The following is an 18450-nucleotide window of genomic DNA, read 5'->3' as shown; positions in this document are numbered from 1 at the left end:
AGGTCATGAATCCTGCAGTCACTTGTTGTCTAAGAGCATACACTTAAGTAGGGTTTTATAAGGCATCTACGGGGCTATGCTCCAATATGGTTCAGCATCTTTGAGGGGATTGGAGAAGATCAGGGAGGTGGGAAAGAGGGATGCCATTAAATTCTTAAAGGAAACAGTTTAATATGTTAAAAACTGTAATTAAACAGATAAGTAGCATTTGTTCTAATGTGTGTTACAGTGGTGCAGGAAGCTGCATTTTCACAGAATCCTTGGAATGCAGTATCGCCTGTGTGTCTTGGTGGAATTTCATCTTCAGGAGGTGAGTAATATGCTTGGATTGATGAAGCTTTTCAGTTCTCAAACAAATTTCCAAAAAGAATAATTTGGGAATTAAAGGATCAACACCAGTATTGATTGAAGTGATACGCAGCTATTTATGTGGCAGAACCAATCTTTGAAGTCTCACTGGTTTAATATTTTCTTGTGTTGAGCAGTGAATCTTTGACTTATTTGGTAATTGTCTACAAAAAAATAGTATTAAGCCCTGTGGGTTAGCAGTTGTCTGCAAATACTAATTCTGTTTATAGATGATGGCCGGAATTTGACGGCCCCTGAACGAGTGAGCTGGTGGCAGGATAGGATCAGGGCGTAAAATTGAGTGGGAGGCAGAGGGGCCGTTCCCGACCCCCTCCTGCCCCCACTGCAATTTTATGAGGCGGGTGGGTGAGAAACAGCTTGCCTGCCCCAGGCCAATCAAGACCCTTGAGTGGCCAATTAACTGCCACTTCGGGGCCTCCTTCCGCTGCCGCGGGAATTTTACCCTCGGCGGCCGGACGGCAAAGGCCCCAAGAACCCTGCCTGGAAAACCACGCAGTCGCCTTCTGGGAGGGGTGGGGGGCCTCCTGATTGGGCACCGTGCACCACGGAGGGCTGTCCATGAAGCCTGGGCTGCTTCCAACGCACGACACCTCCCCAACCCTTGCCTCGCTTGGGCCTAGCCAATTGTCCCCAGCGAGGCCTTAAAATCTAACCAGAGTTCCGGGAGCGCCCTTCCTCTTGCCTCTGTCTGGGTGTAGTCCCAGCAGTGGCCACTGCTCCTACTGGTGCTACTGGGACTAAGCTGCTGGCCTGTTGATTGGATAACAGCTCCATTAGGCAGGACTTCCTGTCTCAAGGGGGTGGAAGTCTCACCCAAGGCCAATTAAGGGCCTGGGGAGTGAAAAATCCCAGCCTGGCTCCCCAGGTCTGGTGGAGGTGGGGTCGCCACCGACTTTTCAGCCGATGGGCAGGGCCTCCCGCCCAATGTTTCTACTTCTGGATTCAACGGAAGCGATCAAGGTCTGACCTGTGTTGTGGAAACTCAACATTATACTGTAACCTATGACCTGGGAAACCATATAATATACAAACTAAATTGTTGTGCATTTGCATTTAACAGAATTCTTTCTTTTGCACATTTGAGGGGAGCTTTTCTGCTTTGATGTTTCTGGAGCACACGTCAGGAAGTTATCTTCCTCTCATCCAGGGATTTACCATTTGTCCAAAGCGGAAAATCTTTTGAATTACATGTTTTCATATGGGCGATGCAGCTTCTGCTTACAGTTTTAAAGATTGATACATTTTCTTATTGAGAAGTTGCATGTATCCAAGATGGATATAATCTGAAAAGCATTATGGGAAAATTCTGCTAATTTTGAATGGACTAGAAATTAAACATGGAATTGGAGAACAAAAGGAAATATGTAACATTTTAAAGTTCTGAGTTCAAGGTTTCGGGTTCACTAATAGATGAGAAGAGGCAATGTGCAGAATGTGAGATGCACAACTGTAAAATGGTGAATTATTTAATACTAGTCCAAGAGGTGAGAATAAGTGAATGTTCAAGTGATACTTTGGAGAGCTATAAATAGACATTGTGCACTTGCTCGTTAGCTATTCTATACCAACCAAAAAGGTTGTTAATAATTATTACTAAAATGTTGTTTATCCATATCTGGGACCTGGGTTCAAATCTGGCATCGACTGAAAGGATGAAAGTCTCTTCTAAGTATGAACTGCAGTCTCAACCCAGATACTCTGTCACAAAACTAAACGTTCTATTCCATAGAACTGGTACCTTTCACTATGATGGGCACAAAACCCTTTTCTCTCTCACAAGTGCATTGAAGAGTGGAAGTGATGTAAATTTATTTTTAAGAGTATTTGTGATTTGCTTTTTTAAACATTGAAGTCAGTCAAACATGTGTTGGGGAGGCTGTTAAAATGATGACCGAGTGAACAATGAAATGTTTTACATTTCAGCTGTAAAACGCGAATTATGTAAAATGTAAGGTGTGAGAATTCTAATAGTATTTCTCGGGCTATTACACCAAAGGTTTATGGCTGTAAAACCATTTCCTCTGGCAAAAAGTAATTGTTGCTATTGCGCACTAAGTGACTTGTGTACAGTAGAACAGGTCATCAAAAAGCCCAAATATATGCAGCACAGAGTTGCATAGAAATGAGAAATGATCATTTTGACTCCATGTATTAATTTGTCTGAACCGCTTCAGAAAATGCTTGGGACTTTATTTAATGCTTTCTTATTACTGTCAGATTGGTTCATAGGGAATGCTCTTCTGACAGACGATCCAGGTTTCAAGCCCCACTCCAGTGCTTGAGCATGTAATCTGGGCTGACATTTCAGTGCAGTACCACATTGTCAGAGGTGATGTCTTTTGAATGTAGGATTAAACTGACCACCTGCCTACCTGTTCAATGTGAAATATCCCAAGCCAGTATTTGAAGTAGAGGAAGGGAGTTTTCCCTGGTGTCCTGGCAAAATTTATTCCTGAACCAACTCCACCAAACCAGGCTGTCATTTATCTTGTCGTTTCTGGGATTTTGTTGTGCACGGATTGGTTGCATTTGCCTATATAACAGTGACTACGTTTCAAAAATAATTTCTTGGGGCATCCTGAGACTTTGAAAGGTGCTAAATAAAAACTCTATTCTTTCTATTAATGGGATCTATTATTATCTCTATCCTTTAAAATTAGCTATTGCATGTGTGGAGAGGAGAGGGGGTGCAACACTGCTTCAGCACCCCTTTATTTAGGGTGGTGGTGGAGTTGGGCAGGGTGGAGGGCTTCTCATTCTGATGAGTATGCAGTCACCTTTGTTGGAAGTGCATATTTTGGATGCCAGGTCAGGTTGGGATCAAACTCAACTGTGATGCTATGCAGTTGAAAAGCCTGCCAGCGCTCACTGTCAAGGTAACATGTAACCAGATGCCAGAGGTTAACCTGTGGACCAGTACTCTGGTAAAGATTCAGTGGCTTGAGTGGGGAAAGAACAAAAAAAGGAAATATTTTTGTACTTTAGTGTCTTTGGGAAGGTGGCAGGTTCAATCCGTGCTCTGTTCATAGGTGATCTTTTTGAAGTTTTAGGCCATGACTGCTACAACTTCTTTGTTTCTAGTAGGTTATTTTAATAATTGTGGGGTAGACGCAGTTTGTTTCTATTTAGAAATCACAGTCTCCTGGGGCATTGCACACGGGAGTAAAACTTGCTTGTAATCCTCAGGTGAAGTGGGATCAGAGAAAGTGAATCAGAGCATGCAGATATAATTCTGTCTCCATTTTTAAATTATACATTATGGTCTTTTATTGTAATTCAGTTATAAATTCCTATGTCCACCTTTATAATGGAAACTGCATATGTATGTAAATTTGTCCTGCTATATTTACTCCCTCTCCCAGTAGTTGCATTGGAGTTTCCATTATAAATGTGCTATAGGAGTTTGTAATGAAAAATGTTGACTGAAAGTATGTGTGGTTTTAAGGTTTTTAACATGTAAATTGAATGAAGTATATATCTGATGTTTTGTTTTGTTTTATTACAGAAACTTGTATTTCGTGCAACAGTTCTTCAGAACCTTATAAGAAGCATGTTGGTAAATGTGATGGCCAGCTGTGCTCCACATTCTCTGATGCACCTGCCTGCAGCAGGCCAGCCATTGAACTTCAGCTTTCAGACAGCAGCATACAGGACCCAGAGAAATCAATAGAGTTGTACACAGAGGGGTCCCAGCAGGAACACTCACATTCAGAAGTGCTGCGTGCTGGAAGTCCCTCAGAGACTTCAGTCACATCTGCAGACAGAAGGGACAGAATGAATGTGGCAGAACCTGAGGAGTCACCTGTTAAACTTGATGAGGACAACAGAGAGAAATCTCTAAACTGCAGCAGGACTGCCTGCAACCGCTTGTTTAAAAATATATCCCCTCTATCGGTTGCAGCTAACAACTATAGTAATTTGAATAGTGTGAGCTTGTTCAAAAACATAGCCCCTGTGTTATTGACAGCAGGAGGTAATCACACAAATCCAAATGGTGGCCCATGTAGATCAAGTACAGTGGTACATAATCACACAACAGCAGCTAGAAACAATATGCTGGAAGCAGGAGAGCAGCAATTAAATGATAGTGGAGATGAAGAGTCCTATGAAATCCTGAGAGCTGCAAAAAGGAAACGGCAATTTGTAGATTCAGTTAACGAATCAGATGGAAATGACGTTGGCCAAGGCAGTTCCTGGAAGCAGCCCATGGCTGTAAATGGGGATCAGAACTCATGGAACCTCAGTAGTGCTGAACCTTTCATTGGAACAGCTCATTTTGAAGAAATAACTAATGATGTTTGTCAGATGAATACCATTACTGGGCATGAAGAGTCTTGCAGAAAGCAAGAAGGTGGAAGGAATACAATGTTTAAAGATACTGAATTGAGAAATATACCAGAAAACAAAATGGCAATGGCGTCAAGAAAGTATAATAAACTTGATTCTGTTTTTGAGAGACCATCTCGACAAGTCAGAAGTTGTAGAAGACAGGCATCCTCAGAAACTCCTATTGTGCAGCCAGCAGAGGATGTTGCTGCTAGTGTGAAACATGTGTTTTCTGACAATGTTGAGCAGGACAAAGATAAACCTCTGGTAAGCTATTGTTACGACCGTGGCAGAAGTAATGTTCTGTCAATTCAGTCCCAATACTCCATAGGTCGCAGCATATTATTAAAGTTTTCCCACCTACTGGAAATTAGCCAAATTTAAACACTTTAGTAACCCCCAGAATAAAACAGATCAAACCAGGTATCTTTAAACAACAAATTAACTATTTGTTAATAAACTAAATCTTAAAACACTATTAAGATAAACTTATGTCTAAAGACTTTATCACTTCTTATTTTCTCTAACCCTGATGCACACACACATACATTCAAAAATCAACGGTTAACCGGTTTTAAAAATAGTATTCTGGAGGAATAAAGTAGTTGTAAGTCCTGGTGAGTTGCGTTCCTGGTTGGTGAGGTGTCCCAGATTAGAACCATCAGATGCCACTTGAAGTCTTCAGGCAAATTCGATTAAACAATCTTTTAATAGACAGGCATTTGAAGCACTTCGGTTGCAACAGCCACCACACAGTTCTTTTAACAAGGATTCTAAAATTGGTAGTTTTTCAGTAGAAACTTTACTGAGAATTCCAGCAAACACAAACAAATGACAGAGAGTCCCTCTTGAAGGCAGATGTTCTTTTTCCAGGGTTTTTTTTTTCTCTCCTTAGGCAATAACACAGCCTGTAACTCAATGTAGATTTTCTGCTAAGAGAAATAGACAGCTTCTTCCTTCAGAGCATGCTTCGCTGGACTCTAGTTCAAACCAGTTGAAGCCAGTCTTTATCCATAGTTAAAAGTTACAGTACACCATGTGACCTTCTCTCTCTCCTGCTGTGACCTAGGAAACGGGTGCAGTTGCTGGCACACAGTGCTGAGTCTTAAAGGCACACTGTTTTAAACAGAGAAAAAAGCAGTCCCATGACACTATCTAACAAACAGTAACATTAAACGCCATAGTCCATAATTACAGGGTTATTGGTTCTGTTTGAATTCTCATATACTGTTTATACTGTCACTTAAAATAGTTGGGTTTTCAAGTGGTAGTGTAAACTTGTTGACGTCCACAAATTGGTACAATTTGGATTTCAGACTTGTATGTGTAGCAGTTCATTTTGCACAGTGTACACCAATTCTTTTTACCCCAAATTAGTGGGGAAAACAAAAATATAACCAGTGTCTCTTTTCCTGGATGCCTTATTTTTAGCAATCAAAAAAAGCAAACTGTCTCCCTCCCGGCCACACTCAGCGCTGCACTGTAATGCATATTGACATTGGGCAGTACTGTGGTGTATTAGAATCCTACATGTGATTTTGAAGTCTGGAGGAATTGGAGCAGGTTTGCAGGTAATTTTGCAAACTGCATAAGGTGAACTGGGATGCAGGTATGCTCTTTAGGCTGCATCCAGAGCCAACATAAGTGAGGTGTGAGAGGCTGCGCATAACAATGCTGTTTTTATTTCTTCAAAAAACATTTTGTTTCTTAAAAAATGTACCTTATTTCCATAAAGCTACTACAATCATTATTCTCTTGTTTTTATATTATCCAGTTTTTTTAATATTAAGGTAATGTACAAAAACCTTAAAGGATTTCTTAACTTTCATTAGGCTAATTATAACGATAGAGTGATACATGATTACATTGCCAGGCAACAAATAGCACCAACTCTGAAGTTTGTGGTAAGCTTGTGGTGTAAATGCTCATGCCAACAGATTCAACATGCACCATTCAGCCTGCATTTCTAGCCTGGAATGTATGCACAGTGGTTTGAAGGCACAGATGTTCAAATTTTTTGCTGTGAGTGGTTACAGTGCTGTCCTCCTACTTATAAAGGCCAGTGAAGTGGCTTTGCTCTCGCTGATCTTGCAGTTTCCAGCAAATAACATGTTCAGTCGCCCTAAAGTAATTTAAACTTCTACAGAATGGCTAGGCCAATGTGTTCCCTACAGGAGTGGGAGTGGTGGCTGATGTTGCAGTCCCATTTCAGGAAACAGTTCTGCAATATAAATGCAGCATTAGAAAAGTATTAGTTTTCAGTGCCCTTGTAAACAGTTATTTAACATTGACACTGTGCCATCATTAGAGAGCAGGATTCTTCATCCAACATTTTTTCGTAGTAATCTGGTTTTCTCTCTCTTAGGCAGTTCCTCGGGAACATAAGAACATAAATAGGAGCAGGAGTAGGCCATTCGGCCCCTCAAGCCTGCCCCACCATTCAACAATATCATGGCTCATCTGCCCCAGACCTCAACTCCCCTTTCGTGCCGGCTCCTCAAAGCCCTCAACTCCCTGATATTTTAAAAATCTATCTACCTGCTCTTTAAATACTTGCAGTGATCTAGCCTCCACAACTCTCCAGGGTAGAGAATGCCAGACATTCACTACCCTCTGAGAGAAGAAATTCCTTTGCATCTCAGTTTTAAATGAGTGCCCCCTTATTCTGTAACTACATCCCATAGTTTGAGATTCCCCCACTAGTGGAAACATCTCAACATCTACCCTGTCAAGCCCCCTTAGAATCTTGTACATTTCAATAAGATCACCCCTCATTCTTCTAAATGCCAATGAATAAAGGTCTAACCTGTTTAGCCGTTCTTGATAAATCAACCCCTTCATCCCAGCAATCAGCCTAGTGAATCTCTTTTGAACTGCCTCCAATGTCAGTATATCCTTTCTTAAATACGGGCACCAAAGCTGTACACAGTATGCCAGGTGTGGCCTCGCCAACGAGGATGACTTTCTTCCACTCCAGAGTTGTGGGTCCTTTGGTGAATGAATAGTCCAATCCTAATACTCCAGGTCCTGAAGTTAATTTTGAGGAGGTGCAAGATGCCTGTGCATGGTAGAGGCCTGCTCAGATCGGGAAAAAAGAAACTGACCCAAACCCGACCGAACCACCGCGGGCCCAAGTCCCTCCGATTTTGCCCCGACCCAACCACCCCTTTACTTACCTTCGGACTCGGAATCTCCACGAAGCTGCAGTGCATGCGCGATGACGTCATAGTCACGTCACTCATTCACTGCGCAGACTCCGTTTCGTCCCGGACACCCAGCTCAAGTAAGTTTTTTTTTCAATTCCAATACTTAACCAGCAGAGCACTTAGCGTGTGTGTCCGGCCCGACCCGAACCCGACACGTGTTGTCGGGTTCGGGTCGGGTAGCAGGCCTCTAGTGCATAGGTTCTTTTAACATGGGGTGGCTGTTGCACACCAACTGCCACATGATCCGAGCAAAGCAAGGTCTTTGTCCAGTGGCTGAGATGATTGGAGACCAGGCTCCGCTACACAGACGGGGGCTAATATATACACGTGGCCAGAGGTCCAGCTGGCGAGCCTGCTTGCAGGCCGTGTGGATCTGCGTCAAGGTGTTCTTGAAGGCGTAGCTGAAAGCCTGCTCCAAGGCCTCCTGCACCAAGGGCTCCCCAGGACCCCAAATGGAGCTGGCAAGATTGGGTTGAAGCAGAAAAACGGGTATAACCAGTGGCCAGTCACAGGCTCAGCAGGAGGCTAAAGTCTCTCAAACACAGCAGTGGTGGGGGAAGGGTAGTAAACTGATCATTATTTTAAATATCACAGCAGAACAACAATTCAGAGACAAGGTTGGATCTTGCGTTATAGCCTGTGTAGTCCAGAGCAAAAGCGTCGTCTTGATTTTGAGAAGTCCAGAAATTTGAAGCTAAGTTTCAGAGGATCTAGATGTAGATTTTTCTGTTTTTTCCGATCTGTGAGCTGTGGACAAGATCTGGAATCTGGTTTAATTGTAATGTTGCTAGTAATAATATTAGTTATGTTGTGAGCAGGTGACAATAATGAAGATCAACATATTTAGGAAGGCTTTACTAATCTTGCTAGCTTTCTTAATTTGTTGTTTGTTTTAGTTCTGCCCCATTCCTTCCATCATTGCCAAGTTTGCCTTGTTGCTTGGGTGAAAACATCTGTGAACCTTTGCTTGTATGGTACATGTCATAAATATCTTTCTAAAATCTTTGCAGGGACATCCTGATGGAACCCAATTTTTGTATAGCTATCCACCACCTACTGCTGAGCTGATCACTCAAGTGAACTCTGTAAGGTTCGTATCTTGCAAACACAAATATTTTGTTTTTTTTAAAAATATCTCCCATTTCCATCTCCACTCCTAATCGGTGAGTCTCTCCACTAATGCCATTAATGTTCTTTGGTTAACCCACTTGCATGTACACAAAATAGCTCCGAACCCTTTCCCTTCCCTCTAACAGATAACGACGTAAGAGTGATAAAACCTCCACTAGTGTAGTGCCAGTTGAGAATGAGCCCTCTCTTTATCTCCTGCATCGCATATCATTACTTAAGCCTTTGCCTATGGCAGAAACTTGATTTCTGTAGCGCTTCAAGTATAGAGAAATGTTTGACAGCTTCATAGGATAGTAGATGCCAATCAGAAAGCAAGAGAATTGGGAAAGTGAAAGCCTGATTTGTACTGGAGGGCCTTGAGAAGGCTTTCAAAAGCAAGGAGAGAGGTGACAAGGTGGAGAAAGTTCCAAAGGGTGAGAACATTATGGTTGGAGCAGCAGCTGCCAATGGTGGAGTGGGAAGTGAGGAGCAAACTAGTGCTGGAGGAGCAGAGGTTTTTTGCGGCGGTGTGTAGTTATCACAGATAGGGTCAAGTGAGCTCTAGGAGATCTTTGAAAGTGATTTCTAGGGACATGGGGCATCAATGCAACTTGATGAGGCTATAAATGAGAATGTGGGCTGCTGGATTCTGGGTGAAGGGCCAACGTGGAGAGCTTTGGAGAACATAAAAACATAAAAAATAGGAGCAGGAGTAGGCCATTCAGCCCCTCAAGCCTACCCCGCTATTCAATAAGATCATGGCTGATCTGTCCCAGGCCTCAACTCCTGTTTCAGGCCTGCTCCGCATACCCCTCGACTCCCCGAGCTTTCAAAAATCTTATCTACCTCCTCCTTAAATACATTTAGTGGCCTAGCCTCCACAACTCTCTGAGGTAGAGAATTCCAGAGATTCACCACCCTCTGAGAGAAGAAATTCCTTCGCATCTTAGTTTTAAATGTGTGCCCCCTTATTCTGTAACTATGTCTCCTAGTTCGAGATTCCCCCACTAGTGGAAACATATTCTCAACATCTACCCTGTCAAGCCCCCTTAAAATCTTATATGTTTCAATAAAATCACCTCTCATTCTTCTAAACTCCAATGAATAAAGGCCTAACCTGTTTAGCCATTCTTGATAAGACAACCCCTTCATCCCAGGAATCAGCCTAGTGAACCTTTTTTGAACTGCCTTCAATGCTAGGATATCCTTCCTTAAATACGGGGACCAAAACTGTATGCAGTACTCCAGGTGTGGCCTCACCAACACCCTGTACAGTTGTAACAAGACTTCCCTATTTTTAAACTCTAACCCCCTAGCAATAAAGGCCAAAATTCCATTTGCCTTCCTAATTACTTGCTGCACCTGCATGCTAACTTTTTGTGTTTCATGTACAAGAACACCCAGATCCTTCTGTACCGCAGTATTTGGTAGTCTTTCTCCATCTAAATAATAATCTGCCTTTTTATTCTTCCTACCACTTTCCCACATTGAACTCCATATGCCAAGTTTTTTGTCCATCACGTCACCTATCTATATCCTTTTGCAGATTCTTTGTGTCCTCATCACAACATGCCTTCCCACCTATTTTTGTATCGTCAGCAAATTTGGATACACTACACTCTGTCCCTTGCTCCAAGTCATTGATATAGATAGTAAATAGTTGAGGCCCTAGGACCGATTCTTGTGGCACCCCACTAGTTATGGCTTTCCAACCTGAAAAAGATCCATTGATCCCACTCTCTGCCTTCTGTGTGTTAGCCAATCAGAAAAGGTTAGCCAACACATTACCCCCAATACCCTGAGCTCTTATCTTGTGCAATAACCTTTTATGGGGCACCTTATCGAACACCTTCTGAAAATCCAAATACACTACATCTACCAGTTCCCCTTTATCCACTCTGCTTGTTATATCCTCAAAGAACTCTAACAAATTTGTCAAACATGATTTCCCTTTCATAAAACCATGTTGACTCCGTTTGATTGCATTATGTTTTTCTAAATGTCCTGCTATTTCTTCCTTAATAATGGATTCTAGCATTTTCCCAATGACAGATGTTAGTTAACTGGTCTATAGTTTCCTGCTTTCTGTCTCCCTCCTTTCTTGAATAGGGGCATCACATTAGTGGTTTTCCATTCCGCTGGTACCCTACCGGTGTTTTGGTATATTATGATCAATGCCTCCACTGTCTCTGCAGCCACTTCTTTTAAAACCCTTGGATGCAGGCCACCATGTCCTGGCGACTTGTCTGCCTTTAGTCCCATCAGTTTGTCCAGCACCTTTTCCCTTGTGATGGAGATTGTTACAAGTTCCTCCCTCCTATTTGCACCTTGCCTATCTATTATTGTTGGGATATTTATAGTGTCCTCCACCGTGAAGACCGATGCAAAATATTGGTTTAAATTATCTGCCATTTCCCTGTTCCCTGTTATTAATTCCCCAGTCTCATCCTCTAAGGGTCCCACATTTACTTTAGCTACTCTCTTCCTTTTTATATACCTGTAGAAGCTCTTACTGTTTGTCTTTTATATTTCTTGCCATTTTACTCTGATCAATTTTAGTCATCCGCTGCTGATTTCTAAAGAAATTCCCAATCCTCTGGCCTACCACTAGCTTTTGCTAATTTGTACGCCTTTGTTTTTGATTTAATACTCTCCTTAACTTCCTTTGTTATCCAAGGGTGGTTCATCGTTCTCATCGAGTCCTTCCTTCTGACAGGAATAAATGTTTGCTGAGCGTTATGAAATATCTGCTTAAAGGTCTGCCACTGCTCCTCTACTGACTTTCCTTGTAGTATATTTTCCCAGCCCGTTTTAGACAACTCTTCCTTCATACCTTTGTAATTGCCCTTGTTTAAGTTGAAGACACTGGTTTGAAACCAGAGTTGCTCACCCTCAATTGAATTTGAAATTCTACCATGTTATGATCGCTTCCCCCTAGAGGATCCTTAACTACGAGATCTCTTATTAATCCTACCTCATTACACATTACCAAATCTAAAATAGCCTGTTCCTGGGTAGGTTCTGCAACGTATTGTTCTAAGAAACAATCCCTGATGCATTCCACAAATTTATCTTCCATGCTACCCTTGCCAATTTGATTTGTCCAGTCCATATGCAGATTAAAATCACCGATGATAATTGCAGTGCCCTTCTTACACGCCTCCATTATTTCCTAATTAATATTTTGTCCTACAGAGCAGCTACTCCTCAGGGGCCAATAGACCACTCCCACTGTGATTTCTTTCCTTATTTCCAACTAAACTGATTCTGCATCACGATATACTACACCTATATCATTACAACTGCACTCATCCCTTCCTTTAATAACAAAGCTACCCCACCTCCTTTTCCTTTCTGCCTATTCTTTCAGAACGTCGTATATCCTTGAACATTGAGTTTCCAGTCCTGGTCATCCTGCAACCACGTCTCTCTGATAGCTATCAAATCATAGTTATTTGTTTCTATCTGTGCCATCAGCTCATCTGTCTTGTTACAAATGCTACGTGCATTCAGATAAAGAGCCTTAAGCTTTGACTTTTTACCATTTTTACCTACTCTGGTTCTAATTTCTGCTGTACTCTTATGCTTGTATTCTCTGTCCCTTCCTGTCACACTCCGATTAATGTACGCCCCTTCACAACCCTGCACCTCTGCTGTCTCATTACTTATCAACTTTTTAAACTTCCTTTCAATTGAACCCTGCCCCCACCATACTATTTAGTTTAAAGCCTTATCTACAACCCTAGTTATATGATTCGCCAGGACACTGGTCCCAGCATGGTTGAAGTGAAGCCCATCCCAATGGAACAGCGCTCTCTTTCCCCAGTACTGGTGCCAGTGTCCCATGAATCAGAACCCATTTCTCCCACAACAATCTTTGAGCCACGCATTTATCTCTCTAATCTTATTTACCCTGCGCCAATTTGCACGTGGCTCATGTAGTAATCCGGAGATTATTACCTTGTGGGTTCTGCTTTTTAATTTAGCCTTGAGCTGCTCGTAGTCACTCAGCAGAACATCTTTCCTAGTCCTACCTATGTCGTTGGTACCTATGTGGACCACGACAACTGTTTCTCTCTAACCCAGAAAAGATGTCCTTAACCTTGGCACTAGATAGGCAACACAGCCTCTCTATCTGTGTTGCAGAGAACAGTATCTATTCTCCTAACTATGCTATCCCCTATTACAACTACATTTCTTTTTTCTTCCCCCACTTGAATGGCGCTCTGAACCATGGTGCTGTGGTCAATTCGCTCATCCTCCCTGCAATCTGTGCCCTCGTCTACACTGGGAGCAAGAACCTCGTATCTATTGGATAAGGGCACTGGCTGAGGCTCCTGCAAAGCTGAATTCTGGATCCCCATACCTGCCTCACTCGCAGTCACACCCTCCTGTCCCTGACCGCGGCCCAGATTGGATGTAATTAATTTAAGGCGTGTGACCGTCTCCTGAAACACAGTGTCCAGGTAACACTCCCCCCTCCCTGATGTGCCGCAGTGTCCGCAGCTCGGACTCCAGCTCATCAACTCTGAGCGGAAGTTCCTGGAGCAGCCAACACTTGCTGCAGATCTGGTTACCGTGGATTGCATTAGTGTCCACCAGCTCCCACATACTACAGCTGCAACACATCGCCTGCCCAGCCATATCCTATTTAATTAATTAAATCAAATTGCAAGTTGATGAAAGAATGGATTAGGGTTTTGGCGGCAGAGAGAGAGTAGGGACAGAGGTGGAAGCAGTCAGTTTTAACAATAGACTAGATATGAGGAGAGGTGCTGAGTTCTGGGTCGAGCAGTTTGCCAAGGTTTCGTATCTCATTCTGTGTCCGACGTGGAACCCTGGGGAGGTTGATGGAATGAAGGTGAGAAGCATACAGATGTATTCAGGAGTTAAAAAGAGTGGCATTGGTCTTAATGTCAAATAACATGGAAACATAGAAAATAGGAGCAGGAGTAGGCCATTCGGCCCTTTGGGACTGTTCCGCCATTCAAAAAAGATCATGGCTGATCGTCTAATGACAGTTGAAGAGGGTGACAATAGCCTTGAGCTCAATGTTGGAATCAACAAGCTTTGTGTGATTGTGTATATTTGTTGTTGAGAGGGAGCAGATCAATGATGATTGGAATGGAAAGGATGGAGTCCTCGGTACACAATTAACATAGGTGGAGAAGTTACTGGAGGCAATGTATTGTCTACTATCTGACTGATCAGACTGAAATCACAAGAGGATACCATAGAGGTGTCCTGTAATGGAGGATGGAATGGTCAACAGTGTCAAAGATGGTGGGGATGATGAGGATGATGCAAAAAAGTGAGCCACTGTTGCTCTAGATAGACTTTGACAAGTATTATAAGCAAGGAAACAGCCTAACAAGGAAAAAATGGCAGAGAGGTTCCAGAACTTTAGAAGGGAATGTTGTCGATGGAGCAGCAGTTGGAGTGAATGATGGAATTGAGACTGGAATTCTTTATTTGGGAGCGTGTTGACAGTTTGGATAAACGTAGATGCCATATCGAAGGAAGGTTACTCAGTGATGTCAGTGAGCATGTGACTGAAAAAGGAAGACCCAGAGCTGGGATGTGAAGCTTTGGAGGGAACATTTTAATGGGCATCATGGACAAATGAGTTTAGTGAGGTTAGGTGAGAGAAATGATGGAAACATTGTGGAATAAGGATGTGGGGACTCAGGAAGAGGACTGCAGTTTGGAAAGGAGTGATTCGAGGAGGTAGTTGCAGCCTTTTGACTTTATTCACATTTGGTGTTTATTGTCTTGTTGGAAAATGCAGTGGGGAGAAGTCAGAGGAGATGATTGGTTGTGGCAAAGAGGAGTTTGGAGTTATTTCTCTTCCCAGAACAATTTTAGGTGTTTTTTACTTTCTGTCCAGTACATTGCTAAACCCTTGCACTCCAATTTACTTATCTGTGATTTAGAAACTTAGATCCTTACTAAAAACATTAGTAGCAACAGCCTGGTTTCAAATGAATTGTTGCCTGAATGGGGACAGTAATGATAGTAAGCAGAATTATTATTTCAGTTGTACACAACTTTAGTTTCATTCTCATATTGCTGGATGCAGAAACTGCTGACATTTGCTTGTGCACTGGTTTAATTTCATAAAATCTACATTGTTGTATTTTTCAGGGTTTCACGTGGGCTGCTGAAATGGGCGGTTTCATATCTTACTGGACTAAGTTTGACACAAGACTGACTGCTGTTCATTGCTAGCATGCAATTGATCATGTATCTTGGTAGTAATGTGTGTTAATGGCAATGCTTGAATTCTTCCAAAACACATTAATGTTTTTTCTTGTGTTTTTAATGGTGATCTATGTTAAAGTTTGTTTGCATTTTGCAGTATTGAGTACCACTACCACAGGTGTAATAATAAGCCAACACACGTTAAGGGTAGGCATACTGGTATAACACTGCATCCATGGGCTGCTCTTGGCACCTCCTAGCTGTTAACAGAGCAACTGCAGCCTGGGACAATCAACCTGCTCCTACATCATCCTAGCCAGAGACGGTGCACAGCTCTGGAAGACCAAGAGAATTGGAGAAACGTTAAAGAGATTTGATGTCCTTACCCAAAAAAAAGTTTTATTTCTGAGGGGAATTTTGCCACAAACTAAAGATTAACCTATATTGGAGTTTATATCATTATTATAGTAGATAACAATTAGAACTGAAATCGCTTCTTATATGCTAGTATCTTGCTTTACATCAGTTTAATTCCTAATTGTTACTGTTCAGTGGTGTAATTTTTTTAATGTGTGTGATGTTCACAGCAAAGGCCTTTATTCTTTCTTAATAAAAATATATTTTCGCTTGACATTTAAAATTTTTGGAATTTTTAGATGGCTGATTTGCTATCAAGATTTAATACACATTTGGTCCAACTTTGTTCTAACGTTTAACCCTAAATTTGCTACAAGACCTCTGCATCTATTGATTTGCTCAACTACTTCGTCACCTCCACCTTTTAGTTTCTTAATCTCAGCAAAACCTTCACTGTCTCACATCCTGGTCATTCCCCATTATGGCATTTTCACTTTTTTCAAGTTAAAGGGGTTCAAATATTTGAACATAGCAGATGCATAACTAACTTAGCCATCCACTACTAATTCCAGCTGTACGACATCAAACTCTACCTCACTTTCCTCTACTAAAACCACTCAGTGTCCTAGGATGATTCTGAAGGGCAAAGGCTGCTTTTCTCCATTACCAAGTCATTAAAGCCATCTCCTTGTCCCTCCATCCTTGCCTCTTTTAAAAAGAAAGACTAGTTATAGATCTTTTTGTCACCAGGATGGAGGCCATCCATTCAGCTGCCTCGGTTGCTTCCGCCTCTTCATATTGCCCACCAGTTATACCCCAAGTCCCCCTACCCTAGCCCTTGATTCCTGCAGTTTCTCTACCATATTCCCCAATACCCTCTCTGAACTTCTCATCCATGAGACCTAGCTCATGCTTCTTGCTAAACTCCTGATCGCCAAGCTTCCCTTGTTGCCCCCATGCTAGCTGAGATTATAAAACAGCTACAACTTGCATTTATATAGCACTTGTAACATAGCAAATCATCACAGGAGCATTATCAAACAAAATTTGACACCGAGCCACATATAGAAATCGGACAGAAAGAGATGGGTTTTAAGGAGCCTCGAAAGAAAGGGGGACAGGTAGAAAGGCTGAGAGGTTTAAGGAGGGAATTTGAGTTTAGGGCCTAATCAGCTGAAAACATGGCTGCCAGTGGTGGCGTAATTAAAATCAAGGATGCTCAAGAAGCCATAATCGGAATAGCGCAGTGATCTGAGGGTTGTACGGCTGAAGGAGGTTATAGAGATAGGGAAGAGGCGAGGCCACGGAGGGATTTGAAAACAAGGATGAAAATTTTAAATTGGGGTGTTGCCAGGCCAGAAGCTAACGTAGATCACGAGCACAGGAGTGATGGGTGAATGTGAGTTAGGGTATGGACAACGGTGTTTTGGATGAGTTCAAGTTTAGAGAGGATGGAAGATGGGAAGTTGACCAGGAGAGTCTTGGAATAATCAAGCCTAGAGCTAACAAAGAATTGGATGAGGGTTTCAGCAGCAGATGAGCTGAGGCATGGGAGGAGTCGGGCAATGTTATGGAGGTGGAAGTAGGCAGTTTTGGTGATAGCACAGATACATAGTCCAAAGCTAATCTCAGTCAAATATGGCACCAAGGTTGCGAAGAGTGATTCAGCCTCTGATAGTTGTCATGGCGAGGAATGGAGTCGATGGTTAGAGAATGGATTTTGTGATGGGGACTGGAGGAAATTTCTGCTCATCCAGGATTGATGTCAGGCAAATAGTCTGACAATTTAGAGACGTTGAAAGGGCCAAGAGGTAGAGCTGGGTGTGAACAGTGCACATGTGGAACCTAATGTATTTTGGGATGCTATCACTGAGTAAGTAGGAAATACAACACCTTTTGATTCTCTGGCTATGACTGTATAGATGAGAAGGGAACCAAGTGAGTCCAGTCCCACCCAGCTGGATGACAGAGGTGAGGCGTTGGAGGAGGATGGTGTGGTCAATCATATCAAAGGCTGCAGACAGGTTGAGGAAGGATAGTTCACCACAGTCACATAGGATGCCATTTGTGACTTTTATGAGCTGTTTCATTACTTTGGAGGGGGTGGAAATTTGGTTGGAGGGATTCAAACGTGGAGTTGTGGGAAAGAAGGGCACAAATTTGGGAACCGACAGGACTCTGGAGAGGAAAGGGAGATTGGAGTTGGGGTGATCGTTTGAAAGGACAGAGGGGTTAAGGGTGGTTTTTACTAGGGAGTGGGTGATGGTATTTTTGATGGGGAAGGGGCCAGTACCTGAGGAGAGAGAGCTGTTAACAGTATCAACTAACATGGTGGCCCGGAAAGGAAGTTGGGTGATCAGCAGTTTGGTGGGAATATGATCGAGTGAGTAGGAGGGTCTCATGGGCAAAATGACCGTGGAGTGAGCATGAAAGGACATAGGAGAGAAACTAGAGAAAGATACAAGGCAGTTTGGCCCAGTGGGTTAGGGTAAGGGAGGGAAGTGGCAGAGGCAGCTTAATGATCTCCATTTTAGTGACAAAGAAGTCCATGAGTTCCTCACACGTGATGATGGTGAAGGCAGTAGGGAAGAGGTGTTTAAGAAGACCTTGTCGAGGGTTATCTTTGCATTCCAGGATGATCCTGTGAGCATTCCAGTGAGCAGTTTTGGCAGAGAAGAGCAGAACCTGATAGTGTTTTACGTGGTCCAGCAGTTCTGGTGATGAATGGCTGAACCAGGTGTCTGCCATAAATGGTAAAGTCTGTTGGACTTGAGGGAATGGAGATGAGGGCCATACCAGAAGAATGACCAACATGAGAGTAATTTATTATATATGAGAGAGTAATGGTTTTAATGGAGACCTGGGCATCAAAGGCGGAGTT

At 42.6% G+C, this 18450-nt stretch overlaps 1 protein-coding gene across 3 annotated transcripts in view; it reads left to right on the top strand.

Moving 5' to 3' along the window:
- Nucleotides 1-18046, top strand: part of acd (ACD shelterin complex subunit and telomerase recruitment factor) — a 44638-nt gene extending 26592 nt beyond the window's left edge. For 2 of the 3 annotated variants that reach the window (XR_010976717.1, XR_010976718.1), the window contains 4 exons: nt 230-310; nt 3875-4962; nt 7061-7978; nt 8912-8992. Coding sequence is in view for 1 of the 3 variants with exons in the window: in XM_068049526.1 (XP_067905627.1) it covers nt 230-310; nt 3875-4962; nt 8912-8991; nt 15156-15222 (1316 nt within the window). In the remaining 2 variants the exon portion in view is untranslated. Of the gene's footprint in view, nt 1-229; nt 311-3874; nt 4963-7060; nt 7979-8911; nt 8993-15155 lie in introns of those variants that run through there. The other variant, XM_068049526.1, reaches the window with a different exon arrangement.
- Nucleotides 18047-18450: the final 404 nt, after the last annotated feature.

This window comes from Heterodontus francisci, chromosome 17 (genome assembly GCF_036365525.1).
Source record: "Heterodontus francisci isolate sHetFra1 chromosome 17, sHetFra1.hap1, whole genome shotgun sequence".
NCBI classification, from domain to species: domain Eukaryota; kingdom Metazoa; phylum Chordata; class Chondrichthyes; order Heterodontiformes; family Heterodontidae; genus Heterodontus; species Heterodontus francisci.
The sequence above is the reverse complement of the archived record's forward strand: the minus strand, read 5'-3'. Positions and strand labels throughout refer to the sequence as shown.